Below are 20671 nucleotides of genomic sequence, written 5' to 3'. Positions count from 1 at the left end.
AATCACTATGAGTCGTACCCGACTTGATGGCACCTAACAACAAAAACAACAACAACCAGCAGTCAGGAATTTAAGAGACCTATTGCACTGGGAAAGTCTGCAGTTAGAGATTTCTCCAAACTACTGAGGAGTAATGATGTCAGTTTGAGAACTAAGGTGGGTTTGATTCAGGCCATGGTCTTTCCAATCACTTGCTATGCAGCTGAGAGCTGGACAATGAATAAAGATGTTGATTGCCTTCGAGTCAAGCATGACTCATAGCGACCCTATGAACAAAAGACCTGAAGCCCCTCTATAACTACCGATATTTATCAAAATTCATAGTTTCCAGAGACAAGTTGTTTAGGAAGCAGATGCCACTCCTGCTTCCAAACCTGTCACAGAATGTTACTGGTTGAGTCGCCTGTGTTGTATAGCGACCCTGTGTACAGCAGCTCTGATCTCTTCCTTGTCCTGAGCCAGTCTCACTAATTCTGACACACTGACACCCATTGCCCCAGTTACTTTATCAATCCATCTCATCCGGGGTCTCCCTCTCCTGTGCTGTCTGTCCACCCTTCCGAGCATGAAGTCCTTCTCCAAGGACCGATCTCTCCTAGCCCCGTGCCCAAAGTAAGTGAGGCGGAGCTTCAAAATCCTAGCCCCCAAGGAGAGACTTGGTTTCACCCTCTTCAAGACAGACCTATTTGTTTTCTTGGCAGTACATGGTATGTTCAAGACTCTTCTCCGTACCACAACTCAAAGCCATCTATTCTTCTGCCATCCTTAGTCATTGTCCAACTTTCTGAAGCATAACAAATAATTGAGAAAACCATGGCCTGAATTAGGCGCACCTTTGTATCTAGACTGGTATCATTGCTCTTCAGCACTCTGGAGAGGTCCATGACAGAAGAATTGATGCCTTTGAGCTGTGGTGTTGCAGAAGAACACTGACCATTCCACGGACGGCCAAGAGAATAAACAGGGATATCTTGGAGAGGGTGCAGCCAGAGTGCTCTTTAGAGGCAAGGATGATGAGGTTTCACCTCACATGCTTTGGGCATGCTGCTAGTAGGGGCTAGTCCTTGGAAAAGGAGATGATGCTGGGAAGAGTGAGGGGGTTGGTGAAGGTGAGGAAGACCCTCGACCAAGTGGATTGTCACAGTAGCTGCTGCAATGGACTCTAGTGTGCAGGAAGTATGAAGATGGCACACGATAGGACAGGGTTCAGACTGTTGTTCAAATGGTCGCTATGAGTCATACTCAGTTCGACAAGAACTAAGAATAACAATGTAAGTGATGGATGACATTTGCGCTTGTTTAACAAGTTTAATATGGTTCCATGGACTCTTCAGCTTCATTTTAAATTTGATGTGAGTGATGGTCTGTTCCACAATTGGCACCTGGTCTGGTTCTGACTGCTAATTCTGTGCTTCTCTGAAGATTCTTTCTGTAATAATAAATCTGATTCCTGTGAAGTACATTATGTGAGGTCCAAGTGTAGAGCTGCCGTTTGTGGGTTTTCTATGAATAAATTGAGTGCACAAAATTTAATCATTTGGTCTATGGCCTCACTTCTCTTACCAAGTCCACACTTTCCAACTACCATTCCTTTGTCATTGTTTCCAAGTTTTGTGCTCCAGTCACCGATAATTATTAATACATCTTGATGTATGTTTGGTCAATGTCACATTGCAAAAGTTGGTAGAAACCCTCAACCTCCTCCTCTTTGGCTTTAGTGGTTGGTGCATATATTCAAATGCTACTCAAATAACAGGTCTTCCTAGTAAGTGTATAGATAGTATCCTATCTCTCATTGCATTATAATTCAGGATATATCTTGAAATCGCCTTTTTAACCATGAAAGCAACATCATTCTTTAGTTTTTCATTCCCAGCAGAGTAGGTCATATAATTGTCTGAGTCAAAGGGGCCCAGGCCTGCCCATCTTAGTTCACTGATAGCTAGAATGTCAATCTTCATGAATTCTATTTCATTTTTCACAACTTCCAGTATTGCTACATTCATACTTTGTACATTCCATGTTCTAATTATAAGTGGTTGTTTGCAGCTGTTCTAATTTTTGAGTGACTTCTTATCTGGGCTCTACCTCTGATAATGTAACTACCCATGTTTCCCTGTTCATAGGTTTTTGGAAGGTCCGTTTGTTGAGTCTATCCCCGTTGAAATGAAGAGTCATCTCAAGTTTGAGGCACTGTATACCAACGATTGAAGACCAGAGAAACTGTGGGAGGTCTTTAAAGACATCATCCATGAAGACTGCAAAAGGTCTCTTCAAAGGAAGAGAAAGAAAAAAACCAAAATGGATGTCAGAAAAGGCAATGAAAATTGTGTTAACGCCATTGAGAAGCCAAAACAAAAGGAAGACACACTGAAGTAAAAGAGCTGAACAGAAGATTTCAAAGGGTAACTTGTGAAGATAAAGGAAAATATTACAAGGAAATGTACAAAGAGTTAGAGTCAGATAATAAAATGGGACTTGCTCGCCATTTCTAAGCTAAAAAAACTAAAAGCTTCAAGATGCAATACTGAGAGGTGCTATGAGCAAAATCTTGAATGATGCCAGAAGCATTAAAAGATGGAAGGAATTTAGAGAACCACTGTATCAAAAAGAATTCACTAACATTAAAAATTTTCAGGAATAAAAAATTTTCAATATGAATAAGAGTGAAAGGTAATGAAGGATGAAGTTCAAGCATTATTGAAGGCACTGGTAAATGAAGGCCTCAGGAATGGATGGAATCCAACTGACATGTTTCAAATACAGATGCAGCCCTGGATGTGCTCACCAATCTATGCTTGAAGGAGAGCTGCTTGGCCAACTGACTGGAAAGATCCATATTCATCCCATTCCCAAAAAAGGTGATCCAACAGAATGTGGAGATTATTGAACAATATGATTATTATCATATATAAACAAAATACTGACGTTCATTAAAAAATGGCTAAAATGGAACACTGCCAGAATTCTGTTCAAGATGGATTTAGAAAAGGCCATAACACCAGGGATATGATTGTTGATGTCAGATTAATCATGGCTGAAAGCAGACAATACCAAAAGAATGTCTATGTTTTATTGACTATGCAGAGGCATTTGACTTTGTGGATCATAACAAATTATGGTTAACAATGAGAAGAATGGGAATCCCAGAGCACTTGATTGTGCTATGAGAACCTACATTCAGATAAAACTGTTGTCTGAATACAGCAAAGTAACACGACATGACTTAAAATCAGGAAGGGTGTGTGTCAGGGTTGTATTCATTCTCCATACCTATTCAGTCTGTACACTGAGCAAGTAATTTACAAAGCTGGACTCTATGAAGAGGAATGTGGTATCATGATCAGAGGAAGGCTCATCATCAACCTACATTATGCAGATGACACAACCTTACTTGCTGAAAGTGAGTATATGAAATGCTTGCTGCAGAACATCAAGGACTACAGCCTTTGGTATGGACTACATCTCAACCTCAAGAAAACAAAAGTCCTTACAGCAAAGTCCTTACAGTCTATAGCACCAACAATCAACATCATGATAGAAGGAAAAAGGATTGACACTGTCAATGATTTAATCTCGATCAACAACCAACACCCTTGGTATTAGCAGTTAGGAAATCAGGAGATGATATATTGCTACAGGCAAGCCCACTATCCAGAAACACTCCATAATGCTGAACAATGATAACAGTTTGAAGACTAAGGTGCACCTGATTCAGGCCTCCCCCACCCCCAATTACTGCTATACTTCTGAGAGCAGCATGATGACTAAAGATGATTGAAGAAGAATTGATGCTTTTGAGTTGTAGTGCTGGAGAAGAGTGCTAACTCCTGGACCACCAAAGAACAAATAGTTACGTCCTGGAATAGCTAGAGTGCTCTTTGGAGGCAAGGCTGGTGAAACTTCATCTCTCATACTTTGGATATGTTGCCAGGAGAGGCTATTCCTTGGAAAGGTTTATCATGCTTGGAAAGATGGAGAACAAAAGCAGAGGAAGACCCTAATGAGAAGAACTGTCATGGTGACTTCAGCAATGGACTCCAGTGTGTCAGATGATGAGAATGGCACAGGATAGGGCAGGGTTCAGGTCATTTATGCATACGGTCACTATGAGTCTACTTGACGACAACAAGAAGTATCTCTGGTGGCGTAGTCCTCAGGGAGTTACGCTAAACACACAGGCCACGCTTCTCTAGCTGTTCAAATCAACTACTGCTTCCTGTAGAAAGATGGTTAGGCTCCTTCTTTGTGATTTATAGCCTCAAAGAAACCTACATAAATTATGAAAAAAAATTAATAAATTTCTGCTTGTTAAAGCCATCCATTTGTGCCATTTCTCTTGCAGCAGCACTAGGTAACTAAGAATAACATGAATGGACATTAAGTAGAGGCTTTGTTATGACAAATAAGCACATGAAAATTGTTTAATATTACTCTCTACCATTTAAAACAATTAAATGGCACATAACTATGAGAATAGGTAAAATAAGAAATAATGACAACTCCAAATGTTGGTGAGACTATGGAGATATTGTATTACACACATTTCTGCTGGGGGCTGTAAAATGACGCAATCTGGAAAACAGTTGGGCGGTTGGCATAGATGCAACTACTGCCATGTTTTTGCTATGTGCCACAAAGAAGTTGACTCTGACTCATAGTGACCCTATGTACAACAGCTCTGAACCCTCCTCTATCTTGAGCCAACCTCATTGTCTCTGACACACTGACCCACATAACCCCAGTCACTGAATCAATCCATCTCATTCAGGGCCTTCCTCTCTTGCACTGTCACTTCACCCTCCCAAGTATGTCTCTCTCCAAGAACTAGTCCCTCATTGCATCATGCCCAAAGTATGTCAGATGGAGCTTCAGAATCCTTGCCTCCAAAGAGCAACCTGGTTTCACATTCTCCAGGATGAACCTGTTTGTTTTCCTAGCAGTCCATAGTATATTTGATACTCTTCTCCAGCACCACAACTTAAAAGACATCAATTCTCCTTCTTAGTCATCCTGAGTCATTGTCCAGCTTTCTGATTTGTACTAATTGTGAAGACCATGGCCTAGATTAGGTGCACCGTAGTCTCTAGACTGACGTCGTTGCTTTTCAGCACTCTGGAGAGGTCCCTGACACCAGATTTTCCCAATGCAATGTCTTCTGATTTCCTGACTGCTGGTGTTAAGTGTGCTGATTGTGGAGCTGAGCAAGCTGTAACTGTTAACAACCTCCATCTCTTCTCCAACTATCATGATGCTGCCAGCTGGCCAAGTGATGAGAATCTGTTTTCTTGATGTTGCGCTTCAATCCATATTGAAGACTACATACAGTTCTTGACCTTCCAGAGCAAGCACTTCAGGTCCTCCTCACTTTCAGAAAGCAGGGTTGTGTCATCTGCATAACATAGGTTGTTGATGAATCTTCTTCCAATCTTGATGCCACATTCCTCCTCATAAAGCCCTTCTTCCCAAATTATCTGTTCTGCATATAGACTGAAAAGAGACAGGATGCACACTCCTTTCCTGATTTTGAACCACGCAGTGTTTTCCTGCTCTGTAAAGAGGCCTGCTTCCTGGTCCAAGTATACGTTTCACATAAGCACAATAAAGGGTTCTAAGATTCTCATTTTCTTTAAGATTAGCCACAATTTGTTGTGATCCACAAAAATGTCTTTGAATAGTCAATGAAACACAGACATTCTTCTGGTACTCTCTGCTTTCTGCCAAAATCCATCCGACATTAGTGATAATGTCTCTAGTGCCACGACCTCTTCTAAACCCAGCTTGTACTTCTGGTAGTTCTAGTCATTTCAGGATAATCTTCAGCAGGATTTTGCTAGTTTGTGAATATTAGTGATATCATATAGGAAAGAGAAAAAAAAAGGCTGTCCTTATAGGAACCTTGGACCTCAGGTTCTTTTCGTGATTATTGTTTTCTGTGTTTGTCTGGCTGTTCCCTCCTTTATTCCATCAAGTTATTTCTGCTTTACAGGTTAGAAAAAGCATCATTTATACTTCATGTGTTCTTTAATGGCAACAAGATTTTTAATGAGGGCCTTAGAAAAATCCTTTGATCTTGGAAAATCCTGTTAGAGTAAGCAGTCTATGGAGAAGTAAACCAAATGAAAACAAGGTCTTGAGTTAAAATATCTGATTTGACAATGTTAACCTATATTCTGAAATTGTCATTGAACTTGTATATGTACACAATAAAAGAACTAGGAAAAAGAACTTCCTTTTAAGCAAAGTCAACATGGTAAACAGATATATTTATTTTATATGACAGCACATTTCACAGGATATATACAGAATGTATACCACTGACTTTAATACTTTACTTCTATAAAGTATATAGGTATAAATATGGTATGCCACATAAGCAACAAAATTCTTACATATAAACAGCAAACTACTATAGAGAACAAAGAATTCGCAGAGATCCTTAGTGTCTATTTCTGCTCTGCTTTTTGCAGAACTGGTAAATAGTTTAATAATACACAGAAAAGTTATTTGCAGCGTTCCTTTTAACTTTCATAACTTTGTGCACTTTTAGCAATTTGCCAACTATAATTTTCCTGAGCTGCTGCATGATATGTATATAGTCGACAGTAGTTTATATTCAGTAGGGAACATTACTCACAGAACTGCAATTTGCACTAGTCAAATGTATCTATTGATGAATTATCTTGTTAATGGAGAGCAATACCACTATATACACTAACCATGTAGATGTTAAAGCCACAGTTTCAACAATTCACATTTGAAGCACAATGCTTATATAATACTGCTGTTTAAAATATTCTACTGTTGAAATGATTAGACTCCCCCTAAAAAAAAAAAACCAAACCAAAAACAAAACAAAACAAAAAACCCAACCCCAAACAAACAATATAAAACTCACAAGAGTAATTTCTAACAGCAAATCCTGGCTGTTGAACAGAGAGATGATTACTTCTATAAATATAGTATTTTGATAACATTTGAGCAGTTAGAAAAGTGCCTTTTCCCCCTAATATATTTCCTTATATTTTAAGTGCAGTGCAGTTTGCTGTGCTTTTACATATAACAGCCATAACTCTATTTTCTGATACTCCTCAATGCATACCTTCAAAGTTTAGGTGGGCAGATATAACCCTTTATATAAAGGGAATGCTAATAGGAATCTTTATGGGTAAAACAAATAACAAAACAACTATTGCTCAAGGAATTTTTTTGAATTTACATAATGATATCAAAATACTACACTCTGTAAAAATTCTGTGTACTTCTTCATAAATTTAATAAAAGCAGAATTAGTTGCATATTGGCAGTGCAGGAGATAAAATCCAGAGCTAAATTGAGGCATTGCCTCCAAACACTTAAAGCAGCACTTTTGATGTGTTATGCAACTTCTTAAGGGAAGTGAGAATGTAGACTGATTATGTGCGTGATTTAAAACACACTGAAGACTGCTGCTTTTCCTGAGCAAAGCAAAATGCCAGTGTGAAAGCAGCAAAAGCTATAGGAGGGAGACAGACAACATACTACCTTGATGTACAGAGAGAATAGAGTCCATTTGGACCGAGCATTTCTAATCAAGCTTAGTGGTGTGTGCCTTCCTTACATGTAAGGCCATAGTGCGAGTTCAAGAGGGTTGGAACAGCCATCCACATACAGTGACCACGATGGATGCTGCTTCCAGCTACAAGAGCCTTCTCCATAGAGAGAGAAGCATTTGGGAGGTGCTGGAGTAGAAAGTAACAATGTATGTGTGCAGGCATGAAAGGACAGGGTGTGGAATGGTACAGAAACTAGGATCTGGTGGGATATTACTCTAGGAAAGAAAATGGATAAAATATCTGAATTATATTTTAAGTCACCTTTTTTTGTAATGAGATATTTAAAAAGGGGCACCGTTATAATTTTTATTTAAAGTTTGATTTAAATTGTTTCCTAGAATTTAAACTGAGTTTTACAAAGATGTCAATGTGTACACACACACACATCTACCTATGTTTTAAAACAGTATCTTCCCAGTTTCAGTGTAACTGGCAGATCTTTGGTAAATACTCATACATACCAATTGTTAATAAGTATGAAACAGCTGGCAGTAATGTCAGCTAAGAGTTGTGTGGGCTTTCTAAATTTTTTTATAGAGAAGATTCACAAAGAATTTCTGAATCAGCACTATTTTCTAAAGTAGTCTGAAGCACTTTTTATGTCTACTATTCTTTTCTATTCATCTGAATAAAAACACACCAAAACTCCAGTTAATAATGAGAAGGACTTTTCCTTATTTCCAATATACACATATTCCAACTTTGTACACATTAAATAGTGGTATTTTATAAAAGTTTCAGTGCGTTCAGCAATTCCTTATTGCACATAATGAAATAACAAATGCCCAATTCTTTTGGCTCTCTTTTGCCAAACTGAAAAAAAAAAACCAACAACTACTCTGTCTTGCCTTTACCTTTCTGTAAAGTCTAGGGTGGGCGATGACTTTGATGCCGTGGTGGAGAAGGGATGTCCGGAAGGGCCAGGACCGGGTGGAGGGACGGGAGGTGGGGGTGGTCTTCTTGATGGCAATACACATAAAGAAACATTTGTACCTTTATTCCAGTCATCATTAAAGGACAAGTTCACGCCAGAAAGTGAGGCTGGCTGGTTACTCAGTGACCCTAGACTAGATGACTTGGACTTTTTCACACCAAAATCCTCCTCTTCTTCAAAGGTTACCCATCCTTTAGGATTGCTAATTTTAGTTGAGGATTGGCTCTGCAGATCAAAATTGTCCTCAAAACCATCAAGTGAAGAAGAAGGCCTGCTTTTGTTGGGACTTTGGGGCAGCAGGGAAGAGGACGCCCTGTTAGCAACAGGTCTCTCTGTGGAAAACCATGAAGCGACCTCTGATTCTTGAGACTGTGCTCGGAATGGGTTTCCAGAAGCAGTCCTGTCAGAGAAAGGATTTGTGCTGGTCAAGCTAGTAAAAAATGGGTTCGGAGAACTTCGGATATTTTCTTGGGATTTACTCCGGGCTGGAATTGGAGGTATTGTTGGCATGCAACCTACAGAACTCAGAGTATCAATGTTACTTTGTGTTGCAGAAGGCAACTGAAACAACCCTTTTGGGTTAGGCATTATAGCAGGTGTTGCTTGAGCAGATAACTGAGGCTTTGATATAGCAAGCAGATTAAATGACAGATCTTCAAATGGGTCATTCTTTGACGATGACTCTGGCCTGACATCAGAGACACCATTTGTTTTTACCTGGAAAAGAAAGAAGACACTGAATACTCATGTTTCTATTTGCTCTTAACAATTCTTACGCTTCCTGTCTCAATTGTTCTATTTTAGGGGCAAGTATATACGTTCAGAAACCAGAAAACTGCTTTGTGTACTTTGGTGTTCTAGTGGGTGAAGTAAGATATAGCCAGAATCTTACTTTTAAGAAAAACTCTCTTACTAAGCAATTATTTTTATAAAATATATTTTTTTAATAAAATACATTTTTAATCCCAAAGAAATGAAAGAGTTTATTTCATGCAATTACTGAAATGGTCAAATGAAAAACTGTACAAATTAACAAATGGTATCTGTTCATGCCCAGTGCTACTGCATTTTAGCACAAATAAACCCATATTCAGAACCTATGCTAATCTATAAACTTCCAACACCCATCTATGATGATGATGTGTTTTCATTGTTCTTATAAACATATGTTCTTTTAAAATGAATGTTACTATGGAAATTCCATTAACAGAGCAAAATTTAGTTTCATTACTATATTCCTAAGATGAAAACAATGTACTTTTTCCTTTTAGGAAAAAAGAAAATGAAACTGTCAAAGAGTTCTTTACCTTTCAATTTAAGTTCTCCTTTTTTAGAATAAACTCTTAGAATAATATGATTATTTTCTTTACTAACCTCTTTCATCTTGTTAAAAAAGTTCCAAAGCAGTTATATTTCTTAATAATCAAGTCCACTACATATTTATGTATTTAAACTGGGGTGGTGGAGAAAATCCCATTCTCTATGTGGTATATTAATTCTAAAACCAAAAGGAAGCTGAGACCAGGGTGGTGTCTAGTTCCTTTCAGATTCCAGAGTTGGCTGTGAACTGTTATGGAAAGGAGTGTCCTGAGTTAGTTTATGGTCAAAAAAATGTTCATACTGTTGCCCTCAGTGTCCTCTGTGGCTAATTCATGAAGAAGCTAGCTGGAGCTGAGCAAGGCTAGGAGACTGAAGGAATCCAACTGTTCTCATGAGAGAGAAAACTCTGATCCAGGTCTCCTGAGCACATTGACTCATCAAGTTCTTCATTACTAACTTAACATCAACAATTGTATAATTGATATAACTGAAGAAATGATTTGATCATTTATATCAACTTCAAGATAAGGTGTTAAAGAGCTTTAAAGCTAGACTGATCGATTGAAGAAGAGCAGCTCTAGTTAATGGCATTAGGTATTTTTCTGCCTCAAAGATCAATACTTTTCCCTGATAAAATGGCAATATGTAAAATGAATTAAGATAAGGTTTACAGCAAAACAACTAAATTTTCATTAAATATGCTGGGGGAAAAAAGACCGGTAGTTTCAATTAAATTTAAATTAAGGTTATAAAACACCAGTTTTGGTACTACTTAAGGATAGAAGAAAGTCATGTGGATAACTAGGTAGTAAATAACTTTCAAGTATTTGATTATTTTATTCAATTGCTCTAAAACATAATATGATTAAGTTTTGAATGAGCAAGTAAAGTTTTCTTTAAGCAAGTTTAACAAAGCAACAAATCTGTACAAGAAGGTAAAATATATCAGACTTGAAAACAATTTTTAAGCGTCTAAAAGGTAAGCTGACCTACACATAGAAAAATATACCAAAAACAAATTTATCACATGCATCATAAAATTGTAATTAACTCTGTTACAATAATCTCTGGATTGTTTACGATAAAGAACATAAAATGGAAATATTTAAGTGGGTCCGGGACCCAATTCTCATGACAAATCAAACAGTTCACAACACAGATGGAATAGAAAGAAGTTTATGCTCTGCCCAGATTAGTTAGCCCTAGCCAAGTAAATGCTCTACATTTACATATATGTTAAAATTAATTTGGTAGACAGTATTCTTTTGACCAATCGAACTTGAAATTACAATGAGAACCACACCACCACTCATTAGAATAAATTTGTAAGTAGTTTGTAATGACTTGGCATTAAAAATGGGAATATTTTTACAGAGAAGGGTGTTGGAAGATTTTTTTAACCCTCTTAACAATAACTTGAATTTTTCAACGTCACTAATTAAAAGAATCTTGTTAATAAATCTACAGACAGTCCTCAGGTTACAAATGAATTTTGTTCTTAAATTGGTCTTTAATTTGCATGTAAGGAGGAATGGTTAGGTCCAGCTGGCAACTAACACCATAGTTAAATGTCTGTCTTGATATATATGGCACCTTCCCAAACATATAAAACAGTAAGAAACAATTCAGAAAAGGAGGACGAGCTGCAGAATGCAAAGAATTATCCGTTGACAATGATAAATAACCATTATCATTACGTGTGGAAATAGTTTAGCTGTGTATATTCTCAGTACAACAAATAAATGTAGAAAAAGAAAAACATATAGAGCACAATTCTTTCCTGACATGCAGATTGCTATAGGTTTAACTCAAGTCCTTGGTAAACATAAAAAACCTCCATGTATATATCTATATAAATACATACACACTCTAAGTAGAGACTGATGATGTGAATAAATTTTAAAAAAGAACTTCTATGCAGTGTGCCTTCACAGCATAGCTCTTAATAAGATCCTGTACATCACAGATAAGGAAACTGGTTTCAAATTGTCTAGGAAGTGAGTTCTATATGACTGTCATATAGAACCTTCTAAAACAAATTATAAACACTATTAAAACAGAAACCAGTGTTTTAGAAAGCTAAGGCAAGGGTCTGCAACTATGAGTCACTGGTCAAGTCCAGCCAGCCTTTAATCTGTTAAATAAAGTTCTACTGAAACCTCCATTTTTTAAAAAACATCAGCATTTCCATTACACTGTGACACTACATTATGTGATACTGTGACATAATACAGTAGTAATAATGTTTTGATGTGCATTGTCAAGTAGCTCTTGTTATTATGAACAAATATATGCACCTAGATTTTTTTATGATGATAAGCTTCAAGGGGGTTGGTTCTTAACTAAGGGTGTATGTAAAAACACTTGTAATCTGGGGACTGTCTATATTTAGAAAACAATGTCTGTAAGAAATCTATAACAAAATGCTCAACTTTGTTTCCAAATATTAAGCCATTTAACAATCACACCCCTCTTAAAATTGAGACCCAGTCTGGTTTTCTGAAATAGGTTTTTGTATACTAAAAGCTTACCTCCTTGAAGCAACACATTTAGTTTTGTTAATTTTCATAAACAATGAAGCAAACTGTAAAGAATTAGCAAGAAAAGCTAAAATGGTTCTCAAAAATTTAAAATACTAAGGAAAAGCAAGTTTTATGGAATGATAAGAGAATTGATTAATGTGGACAGGTGGTTTTAAAAATAGGTGAAACTTTAGATGTATGAAACAGAAGATTCATACATCTAATGTGCTAGGGACAGATGAAAAGCACATATAAAATTGATAATAGTCCGATACCTGTTACCCTGATGGTTGCTCCTGCTTCGAGAAAAAGGAACACAGACATCAAAGGAAAGAGTTAGGAGGGCAATCTCAGATCAACCAACAATTTTAATAATTCAGTCTCCAATGTATTTTCAGTTCTATGTTATATACAGAACCCAAGAGCAATGATATTTCCAGGTATAGCATTAGTTCAAGTAATTATTCCAATTTCTTTTATTACTTTGAATAAAAAGTTTATTGCTGAATTAGGGCCCGATATAAATTTCATCTGAGCTTGATTACTAATCAGTTTAAAGTTCTGTTATTCCAAACATATATTTTAATTGGATTTTAGAACCCTACAATATTTTAAGCAGTTTAGGATAATCTATAGATCTGGTATCATGATAAATATGATAGAATGACACTGTTGTAAAATTACCTGCCTGCTAAAAATTAATATTCATTTAATAAATGGTAAAGACCCAGAATTGCTCCAGACAACTCAAGTTTTATCAAGATTATCATTATCTCACAATTTAAGCAAGCTAAGAAACTAGATTTTACTTTTGTTGCTAAAAAAAAATAATTTCTCATAATCTTTCTATAATATAGCAGTGTTGTGTTTTTTTTTTAAATCTAGCATGGTGTATAAACAAGAGAATCCTTCTTGGCACAGTAGGTAACTGTTTAGCTGTTAAGGGAAAGGCTGGTGGTTCAAATCTCCTGGTTGCTACATCAGAATGGATGAGGCCATCTGCTTCTATATATATTATAGCCTTGGAACCCCTATGGGCTAGTTCTACTCTGTCCCATAGAGTTGCTTTGCATTGAGATTGACTCAAGGGAAACATATTTTAGTTTTTTGTTGGTTCATTTTGTTGCTGTTAAATCTCAAGAAACCATTTTGGGCAAATCTTCCAGAATACTCAATGATTATCTTATTTTTAATTAGCTAAACATGTTTTACCAATTTAGAGAGATATCATCTAAAATATATTAATCATCTTTAGGCTTTCCTGTCTATGCAAAATGAGTCTTCAGAATTTCACATTTTCTTAATGATCTGTGGGTTCTCTGCATCAAGATGGAAGGGCAGGAATGAGCTCTTTGACCGTTCTTTAAATGAACAAGGCAGATAAGGGAGTCATTTTAACATGTTGTCGAAATTATAGAACACACAAATGATTCTATTTAGAAGAATCTTTTCTATATAAAATCAAAGGCATTTAAATAATAAAGGAAAGCTAGCCAGTGCATGTTTTTATGTTTAAACAAGTCACACGTTTTGGGCAAAAAGAATAATTTCTTAAATTGTTATTTTATATTGGTTTGCATATAAAATTTGTATACATTGTACTTCATTCATATAGTGTTTCACACATTCCTTCATTCACACTGTATTTTATTTGATCACTCATATACATTATTTGTAAAATTAATCACCATTAATCAATGCCTACTATTACCCTGTCTTTTCAGGTCCCCATTAGATCTTTCTTAATTTCCTTCATCCCCTCCTTTCACCCTCCAAGCTATGTTAACTTCTAGGACTCCTTCATGCCATTATCAAACTATCAGAATTTTTAAATTTTAAAATCAAATTCTTATTTTTCTAACTTATAGCTACTTTCAAGAATTTTTTAAATTTTCCTATTTTCTGAATAGGTACTATGCTTAAAAATGAAAAAGGTTAAGAGGAAAGCCCTTCCTCTCCTCAAACATTGTCTACTACAGACTATGGAGGATCCCTCACAAATACATAAATGAAACTTTCACACTACAAAAAACAAAAGTATATCCGTATATAATTTTCAGAGGAGTTTTTCCACCAATAAGGAAAAATGTAAATATCTTTATTATTTTTTATTAAAGGAGTATCTTAGGATTCAGGAGAGAACAGTACCAGGCTGTATATAAAGCACATACTGTCTGTCACCAAGTCACTGTATTCAATACAAACCAGAAATCCAGACACTGAAAAAAGATCAAAGAAGATGACATTTGACAGTCACAGGGAAATTCATCCTGTACTACTGTGTGTTATAAATACTTTTATACTGATACTTTCACACGGGCCTAAGCATACTTGCACTGAATCTGGGAATTGAGATAACCTGTTCCTACAAACTATGCAGCTCTGGGGCACAGTGTCAAATGCTGACTCCTAGTGAAAGGCCGGTGCTTTGACCTGCAAGCTGCTGAATAAGAAAGAGCTGCAGCAGGGACAGTTCTCCTCTAACCTATGGGGTCAGAATCTATTCTTGACAATAATGAGTTTACCACTGAACTGAATGCCCATTTTCTGCCCCTAAAATGATAGTAGCAAGAGAGGTGTTTTTTTGTTTTGTTTTAAATAAAGTATACAACATATGAGCAAGAGCCTATGGTGATGAAGGAAGAAGTTCAGGTTGCTTTGAAAGAAATAACAAAAAATTAGGTCCCAGGAATTGAAACTATATCAATTGACATATTTCAGCTAGCAGAGGCTGCCCTGGATGTGCTTACCAAGTTGTGCCAAGAAATCTGGAGAACAACCACTTGGCCAACTGACAGGAAGAGATCTCTATTTGTTCCCATCCCAAGGAAGGGTGACCCAACAGAGAGTGGAAACTATAGAACAATCTCACTGATTTTACCTGCAAGCAAGATTCTACTGAAGATTATCCAAAAACGATTGGAACAGCACATTGGCAGAGAACTGCCAGAAGTCCAGGCTGGGTTTATAAGGGGTTGTGGTACTAGGGATATTGTAGCTGATGTTAGATGGCTCTTAGCTGAAAGCAGGGAATACCAGAGGAATGTATATCTATGTTTCATTGACTATGCAAAGGCGTTTGACTGCGTGGATCATAACAAACTGTGGCTGACTCTGAGAAGAATGAGAATACCAGAACACTTGATCATGCTACTGCAAAACCTATACTTGGACCAAGGGGCAGTCGTCAGAACAGAGCAAGGGAACACTGCATGGTTCAAAATTGGGAAGGGTGTATGCCGGGGATGCGTCCTGTCTCCATACCTTTTCAACCTGTATGTAAAACAGATTATCGGGGAGGCTGGGCTCTATGAGGAGAAATGTGGGGTCAAGACTGGTGGAAAAATCTATCAACAATCTGCGTTGGGCAGATGACACAACCCTGCTTGCTGAAACTGAGGAGGACCTGAAGCACTTGCTGCAGAGCATCAAGGACTGCAGCCTTCAATATGGATTGAGGCTCAATGTCAAGAAGACAAAGATTCTCACCACTGGACCAATTGGCATCATCAGGATGGATGGTGAAGAGATTGAGATTGTTCACAGCTTTAGTTTGCTTGGCTCACAGTCAACACTCTTGGCTCCAGCAGCCAGGAAATTAAAAGACGTATTGCGATGGGAAAGTCTGCTGTTAGGGACTTCTCCAAAGTACTGAAGAGCAATGGTGTCTCTTTGGAGACTAAGGTGCATCTGATACAGGCCATGGTCTTTGCAATCACTTGTTATGCATCAGAGAGTTGGACAATGATTCAGGAGGATAGAAGGAGAATTGGTGCCTTTGAGCTGTGGTGTTGGAGAAGAGTATTGAGGGTACCATGGACTCCTAAGAAAACAAACAGATTCATCCTGGAAAGGGTTAAACTGGGCAGCTCCTTGGAGGCAAGGATTCTGAGGCTCCGTCTAACATACTTTGGACACGTTGTAAGGAGGGACAGGTCCTTGGAGAGGGACATCATGCTTGGTAGAATGGAGGGACAGTGCAGGAGGGGAAGGCCCTCTATGAGGTGGATTGATTCAGTGAATGGGGTAATTGGGATGGGTGTGTCAGAGACAGTGCAATTGGCACAGGACAGAGCAGAGTTTAGGGCTGTTGTACATAGGGTCGCTATGAGTCGTAAGCGACTCGACAGCACATAACAACAACAACAACAACATACAATATAAGAAAAGAAGAAGAGAAATTTCTGATGAATTTCATCTGGCTTGTACTCACTGCCATCGAGTCAGCACTGACTCATAGCTGACCCTTCAGTGGGTTTTTAGAGGCTGTAAATATTACAGGAAGACTACTCATCTTTCTCCCTCAGAGTAGCTGGTGGACTTAAACTTCTTACTTTTAGGTTGGCAGCACAGCTCTTTACCCCCTAGGCTACCAGAGCCCCAAGATGGTCTGGTAGGCAGAAAAGGACTGTGGATGCTTATTTTTTGTAGGCTTTCTAGGATAATTAAATATTAAATTGAACATCCTGGACTTTCAGAATGAAAAAAATGCCGACTACTTTTTGGTATTCATATTAAACCAAGATCGTTTTTCTCTATTATATATCCTCCTTCAAATTTCATAAATTTGATGTATAATTCGATGAGTCAGTGTTAACTGCTCCATAGGTGCTTATGGTTATAATTAGATTGTACTTAAAAGGATAGCTTTCTTTTACCATCTAGAAACTAAGATGGAAAACAGTTAACCTCTATCAACTGGTTGGTTGTACCATTATTGGTAGAGATAATGCCAAGTCTAGCTGATAAGTAGAAAGCGCTGGTGGCTTAGTGGTAAGGAGCTGTGCTGTGGTGGTTTGAATACACTAACTGCTCCAATAGGGGAAAGATGGGTAATCTCCTCTCATGAGACATGCAGCCTTGGAAAACCTTCTGGAGGGCCAACTACGAGCCAGTTCCAATTTGATGGCATATAATAATAGCAACAAGAGTTTAGAAATAGTCCTTAAAGGATCCCACCAAAACATTTCTTTAGTCTTGATGGCATTTTCAAATTTTAACTTTAGAGTAAGATAAAACATAATGTTAAATAACCAAAATGGACTTTATCAATCTAACTTTGTATATAAACACAAGAATATTTTTCTCAGCATGAGATCACCAAGCAGAACAAGAGTTCCTTTGATCCTGTGACTTCAACCCATTATGGCAATGGCACCATTTTCCTGGAGACTCTAATGAAGTGGCTTATTATTCCAATGACTTTTCCTTTGGTGAATGAGCCTCTTGCTGCTGCAAGTCCAAACCAGGTAAACTGAACCAATAATGATTACAATGATTTGAAATAAATGAGGAGTCCTCGTGTCAGGTCCAACACAGAAAAGAACTATCACTGGCACTGGAGGAACAAAAGGATCACTCTGTGTTCACTGGAAATTAACCACACCTACTGACACGGCTTAAGGGCTGATATGATCTGCCTTTCTCTCCATGAAGTGAACGCCAAGACTAATTTATTACTTCTGAGCACTAAGAAAAGAAATCTGTATTTTCTATCCAAATTTACTAACTATCCAGAGTAAACTATGCATGAAAAATATAAAAAGTCACAAACATTAAACATGTGTATACAGCCAAGGAATCAAATGGAAATGCCCCAAAGAACCCAATTCTCATTCTGTGAGAATCCTGTTCTAAGTAGAAAATCAAAATAAATTCCAAAAACCTCCACGAGTCAAAGTAGGCATTTATTACATGACTATTTTATAAGCTCAAAGGTCACTTATCAGTTGAAGTCATATATCAAGGTGTTGCTAATATTAAAAAATAGATAAAAATTAAAGCTTTCATTTATGTTTTTAAAAGTTGACAATGAAAATGAATATGTTTGAATACTATATTTTATGCATCAGAGGTATTTTACTTAATAGTGAGACTTACTTGTGGCTGTGAGGAAGACTCTGAAGGCAAATTATGAGATGATCTGCTTCGAGGCGGTGGTTGAGGTGGAGCTTCCAAAACTGGTTGTGGGGCAGACTGTGGTAAAGGTGCTGCCACCGGGACAAGAGGTTCCTGCATCTTCTGAACAGGTGGGGGTCCAGGCAGCTGCACAGGAAGGGCAGCCTGAGGCTTCAGAGGCTCTGGAAGATGAGCTGAGCCTAACAAACCCAAACAGATGAGCAAGAAAATCCATCATTCTTAGATGTTAAATGTTTAGTTCTAGAGAGTCAGATTTTTTTTCTTCTCATTTAGTGAAATGTTCAAAAGACATTCTAGGTCTTTTGATAATAATTTGTATTAATAATACATTCTAGTTTATTTCTTGTAGTACAAAGAACAAAAGGTATCCACATTTGAGTAAGGGAAATAAAAAGTGAAAGGAAAGAATACAGAACAAACTGGTATTGGTAGTGGAGTGTCTACCTTTGGGTGCTTCCGACGGCTTGCTCTGGCTTTCAGGGGTCAGTCTTCCGGCAGACATGCGAGCGTGGCTCTGTGGGGCGCTGATAACTCCAGCACGGGGTGGGATAGTCTACGAAGGGGAAAGGTAACATTTGAAACATTTGCTTATTCTCAGCATGTAAGTTTCTGTGAAAGTATCTGCTTTTCCAGTACAGTTAATCTCTTATCTGATATTATCCCCAACTTTTCATTTTGGATGAAAATAGGATGCTTTGTCTATACTCATTAATCTACCATATCTTATTTTTATTAATAAATGATATTCACTCTTCTTAGTACAAATGGCTGTAGCCTGTACAGTGAAGGTGCAGAATGAACAAAAGGGGAAATTGGTTCAACCCTCTTCTGGACATCACATACCCAGTCTGCGATAGCCCATCATTTTGCTCCATGAGGACAATGATCATGAGTATAACAGAAGTGCTGAGTCAATAATCTAAAAGTGATGTATGATAGGGTCTTATGGTTATCACAAGAGTCCACAATTAAGGATGCATAGTGGAATGTACTTGGGGCGGTGGGAGGGGTGTGGGGGGGTTGTGTACCAGGGAGAGAGTGTTTATTTTACTTTTTAAAGAGAGGAGCGAACTGGGGTGGGGGGTAGGGCTGGACGGGGAGAGAAGTGCAGCAATGAATGAATGGAAATCCAAAATCTCTGTAAATGTTCATTAAAATTATTTTAAAAAATTTTAAAAAAAGTGCTGAGTCAATGGTGTGAGACCAGGTGGGGGTGGGGGTGGGGTGAAGGTCCCCTAGCACACAGCTGCTCTGCATGTACTACTTATGGCAGATGAGTCGCACTGTCCCCATGCAGGATACTTGGATCTAAGATAGAATTCCTCTCTTCTTCAACTTGCTATGTGAACTGTTCTTTGTCATCATAAGTCAGACATTTTATCATCTTCCTTTTAATTTGTAAGTTATCATTAATTGGTTTACTATGTGCCAGGCACTGTGCTAATCACTGTACAAGCAATCCCATTTTATTCTCCAAATATTTACAAGATCTAGGTATTACTTTACTTTACTATGTATGCTTAAAAGATAGAGAAGTGTATGTAACTTGCTCAAGGTCACAGAGGTAGAAAAGAGAGTAAGGATCTTAACTCAGGTCTAAACTACAGGGCCCTTACTTGTAGCTACTGTATGACTTTGCCCCAATGAGAGATGGAAAAGATACTAAAGTTCATAAAGGAATAAAATCCAAGCAACTAAAAAGTATGCACACATTGAATTTTTTATAAGCACAGAAGTAAAACTCTGGAATGACTTACTCCATATTCTAAATGAAATTCACTGGAAGATACACTACTGAAAAAACAACACCCCAGATTCTCCATGCCTTCTCTGAAGGCCCTAAAGCACTCAATTCCTATTTTAAGCAAATCAGTACAACATTCGTTACACTGTTAACATACTGACTCTACCAGAATGTTTTTCCAAGATCCAACTAAAATCCTTATTAAAGAATGAGTCTGTCCATGCCCTCGTTAATTATCTGATAACATATAAAAAGCTGTCTAAATGTATTACCTACTCGTATACTTAGATACTCTAGGGTATTTCCCTTGTGACCATGATTACTTCAGCACATCATATGTACATCCAAATGATGAAGTATACGTAGATACTTTTGAAGAGTATGTTAATATAAACGTTCAAGTTGTAAGTATCTTCTTGTTGTTGATTGCCTTTGAGTCAAGCACCACTCAAAGCGACCCTATGAGCAAAAGGCCTGAAGCCCTTCTATAACTACAGTCATTTATCAAAGTTCATAAAGTTTCTGGAGGCATGTTGCTTAGGAAGTGGATGCCACTCTTACACATTATCTATTTCAATTCTCTCCTTTTTTTCTCTTTCTTTCCTCCAAGGTAACAAACAGTAGCAAATTCAGGCTT

General features: G+C 37.6%; 1 protein-coding gene across 1 annotated transcript in view; it reads right to left on the bottom strand.

The window, feature by feature from the left end:
- Nucleotides 1-8445: 8445 nt before the first annotated feature.
- SYNJ1 (synaptojanin 1) overlaps nt 8446-20671 on the bottom strand; it is a 153584-nt gene continuing 141358 nt past the window's right edge. Inside the window, 4 exon segments of the mRNA XM_006886798.1 lie at nt 8446-9246; nt 12647-12670; nt 18252-18469; nt 18735-18843. Of these exon segments, the coding sequence (XP_006886860.1) occupies nt 8446-9246; nt 12647-12670; nt 18252-18469; nt 18735-18843 (1152 nt within the window).

This window comes from Elephantulus edwardii, unplaced genomic scaffold, assembly GCF_000299155.1.
Source record: "Elephantulus edwardii isolate Elephantulus edwardi_28Jun2011 unplaced genomic scaffold, EleEdw1.0 scaffold00051, whole genome shotgun sequence".
In the NCBI taxonomy this organism is placed as follows: Eukaryota; Metazoa; Chordata; class Mammalia; order Macroscelidea; family Macroscelididae; genus Elephantulus; species Elephantulus edwardii.
This window is presented reverse-complemented; position numbering and strand designations above follow the sequence as displayed.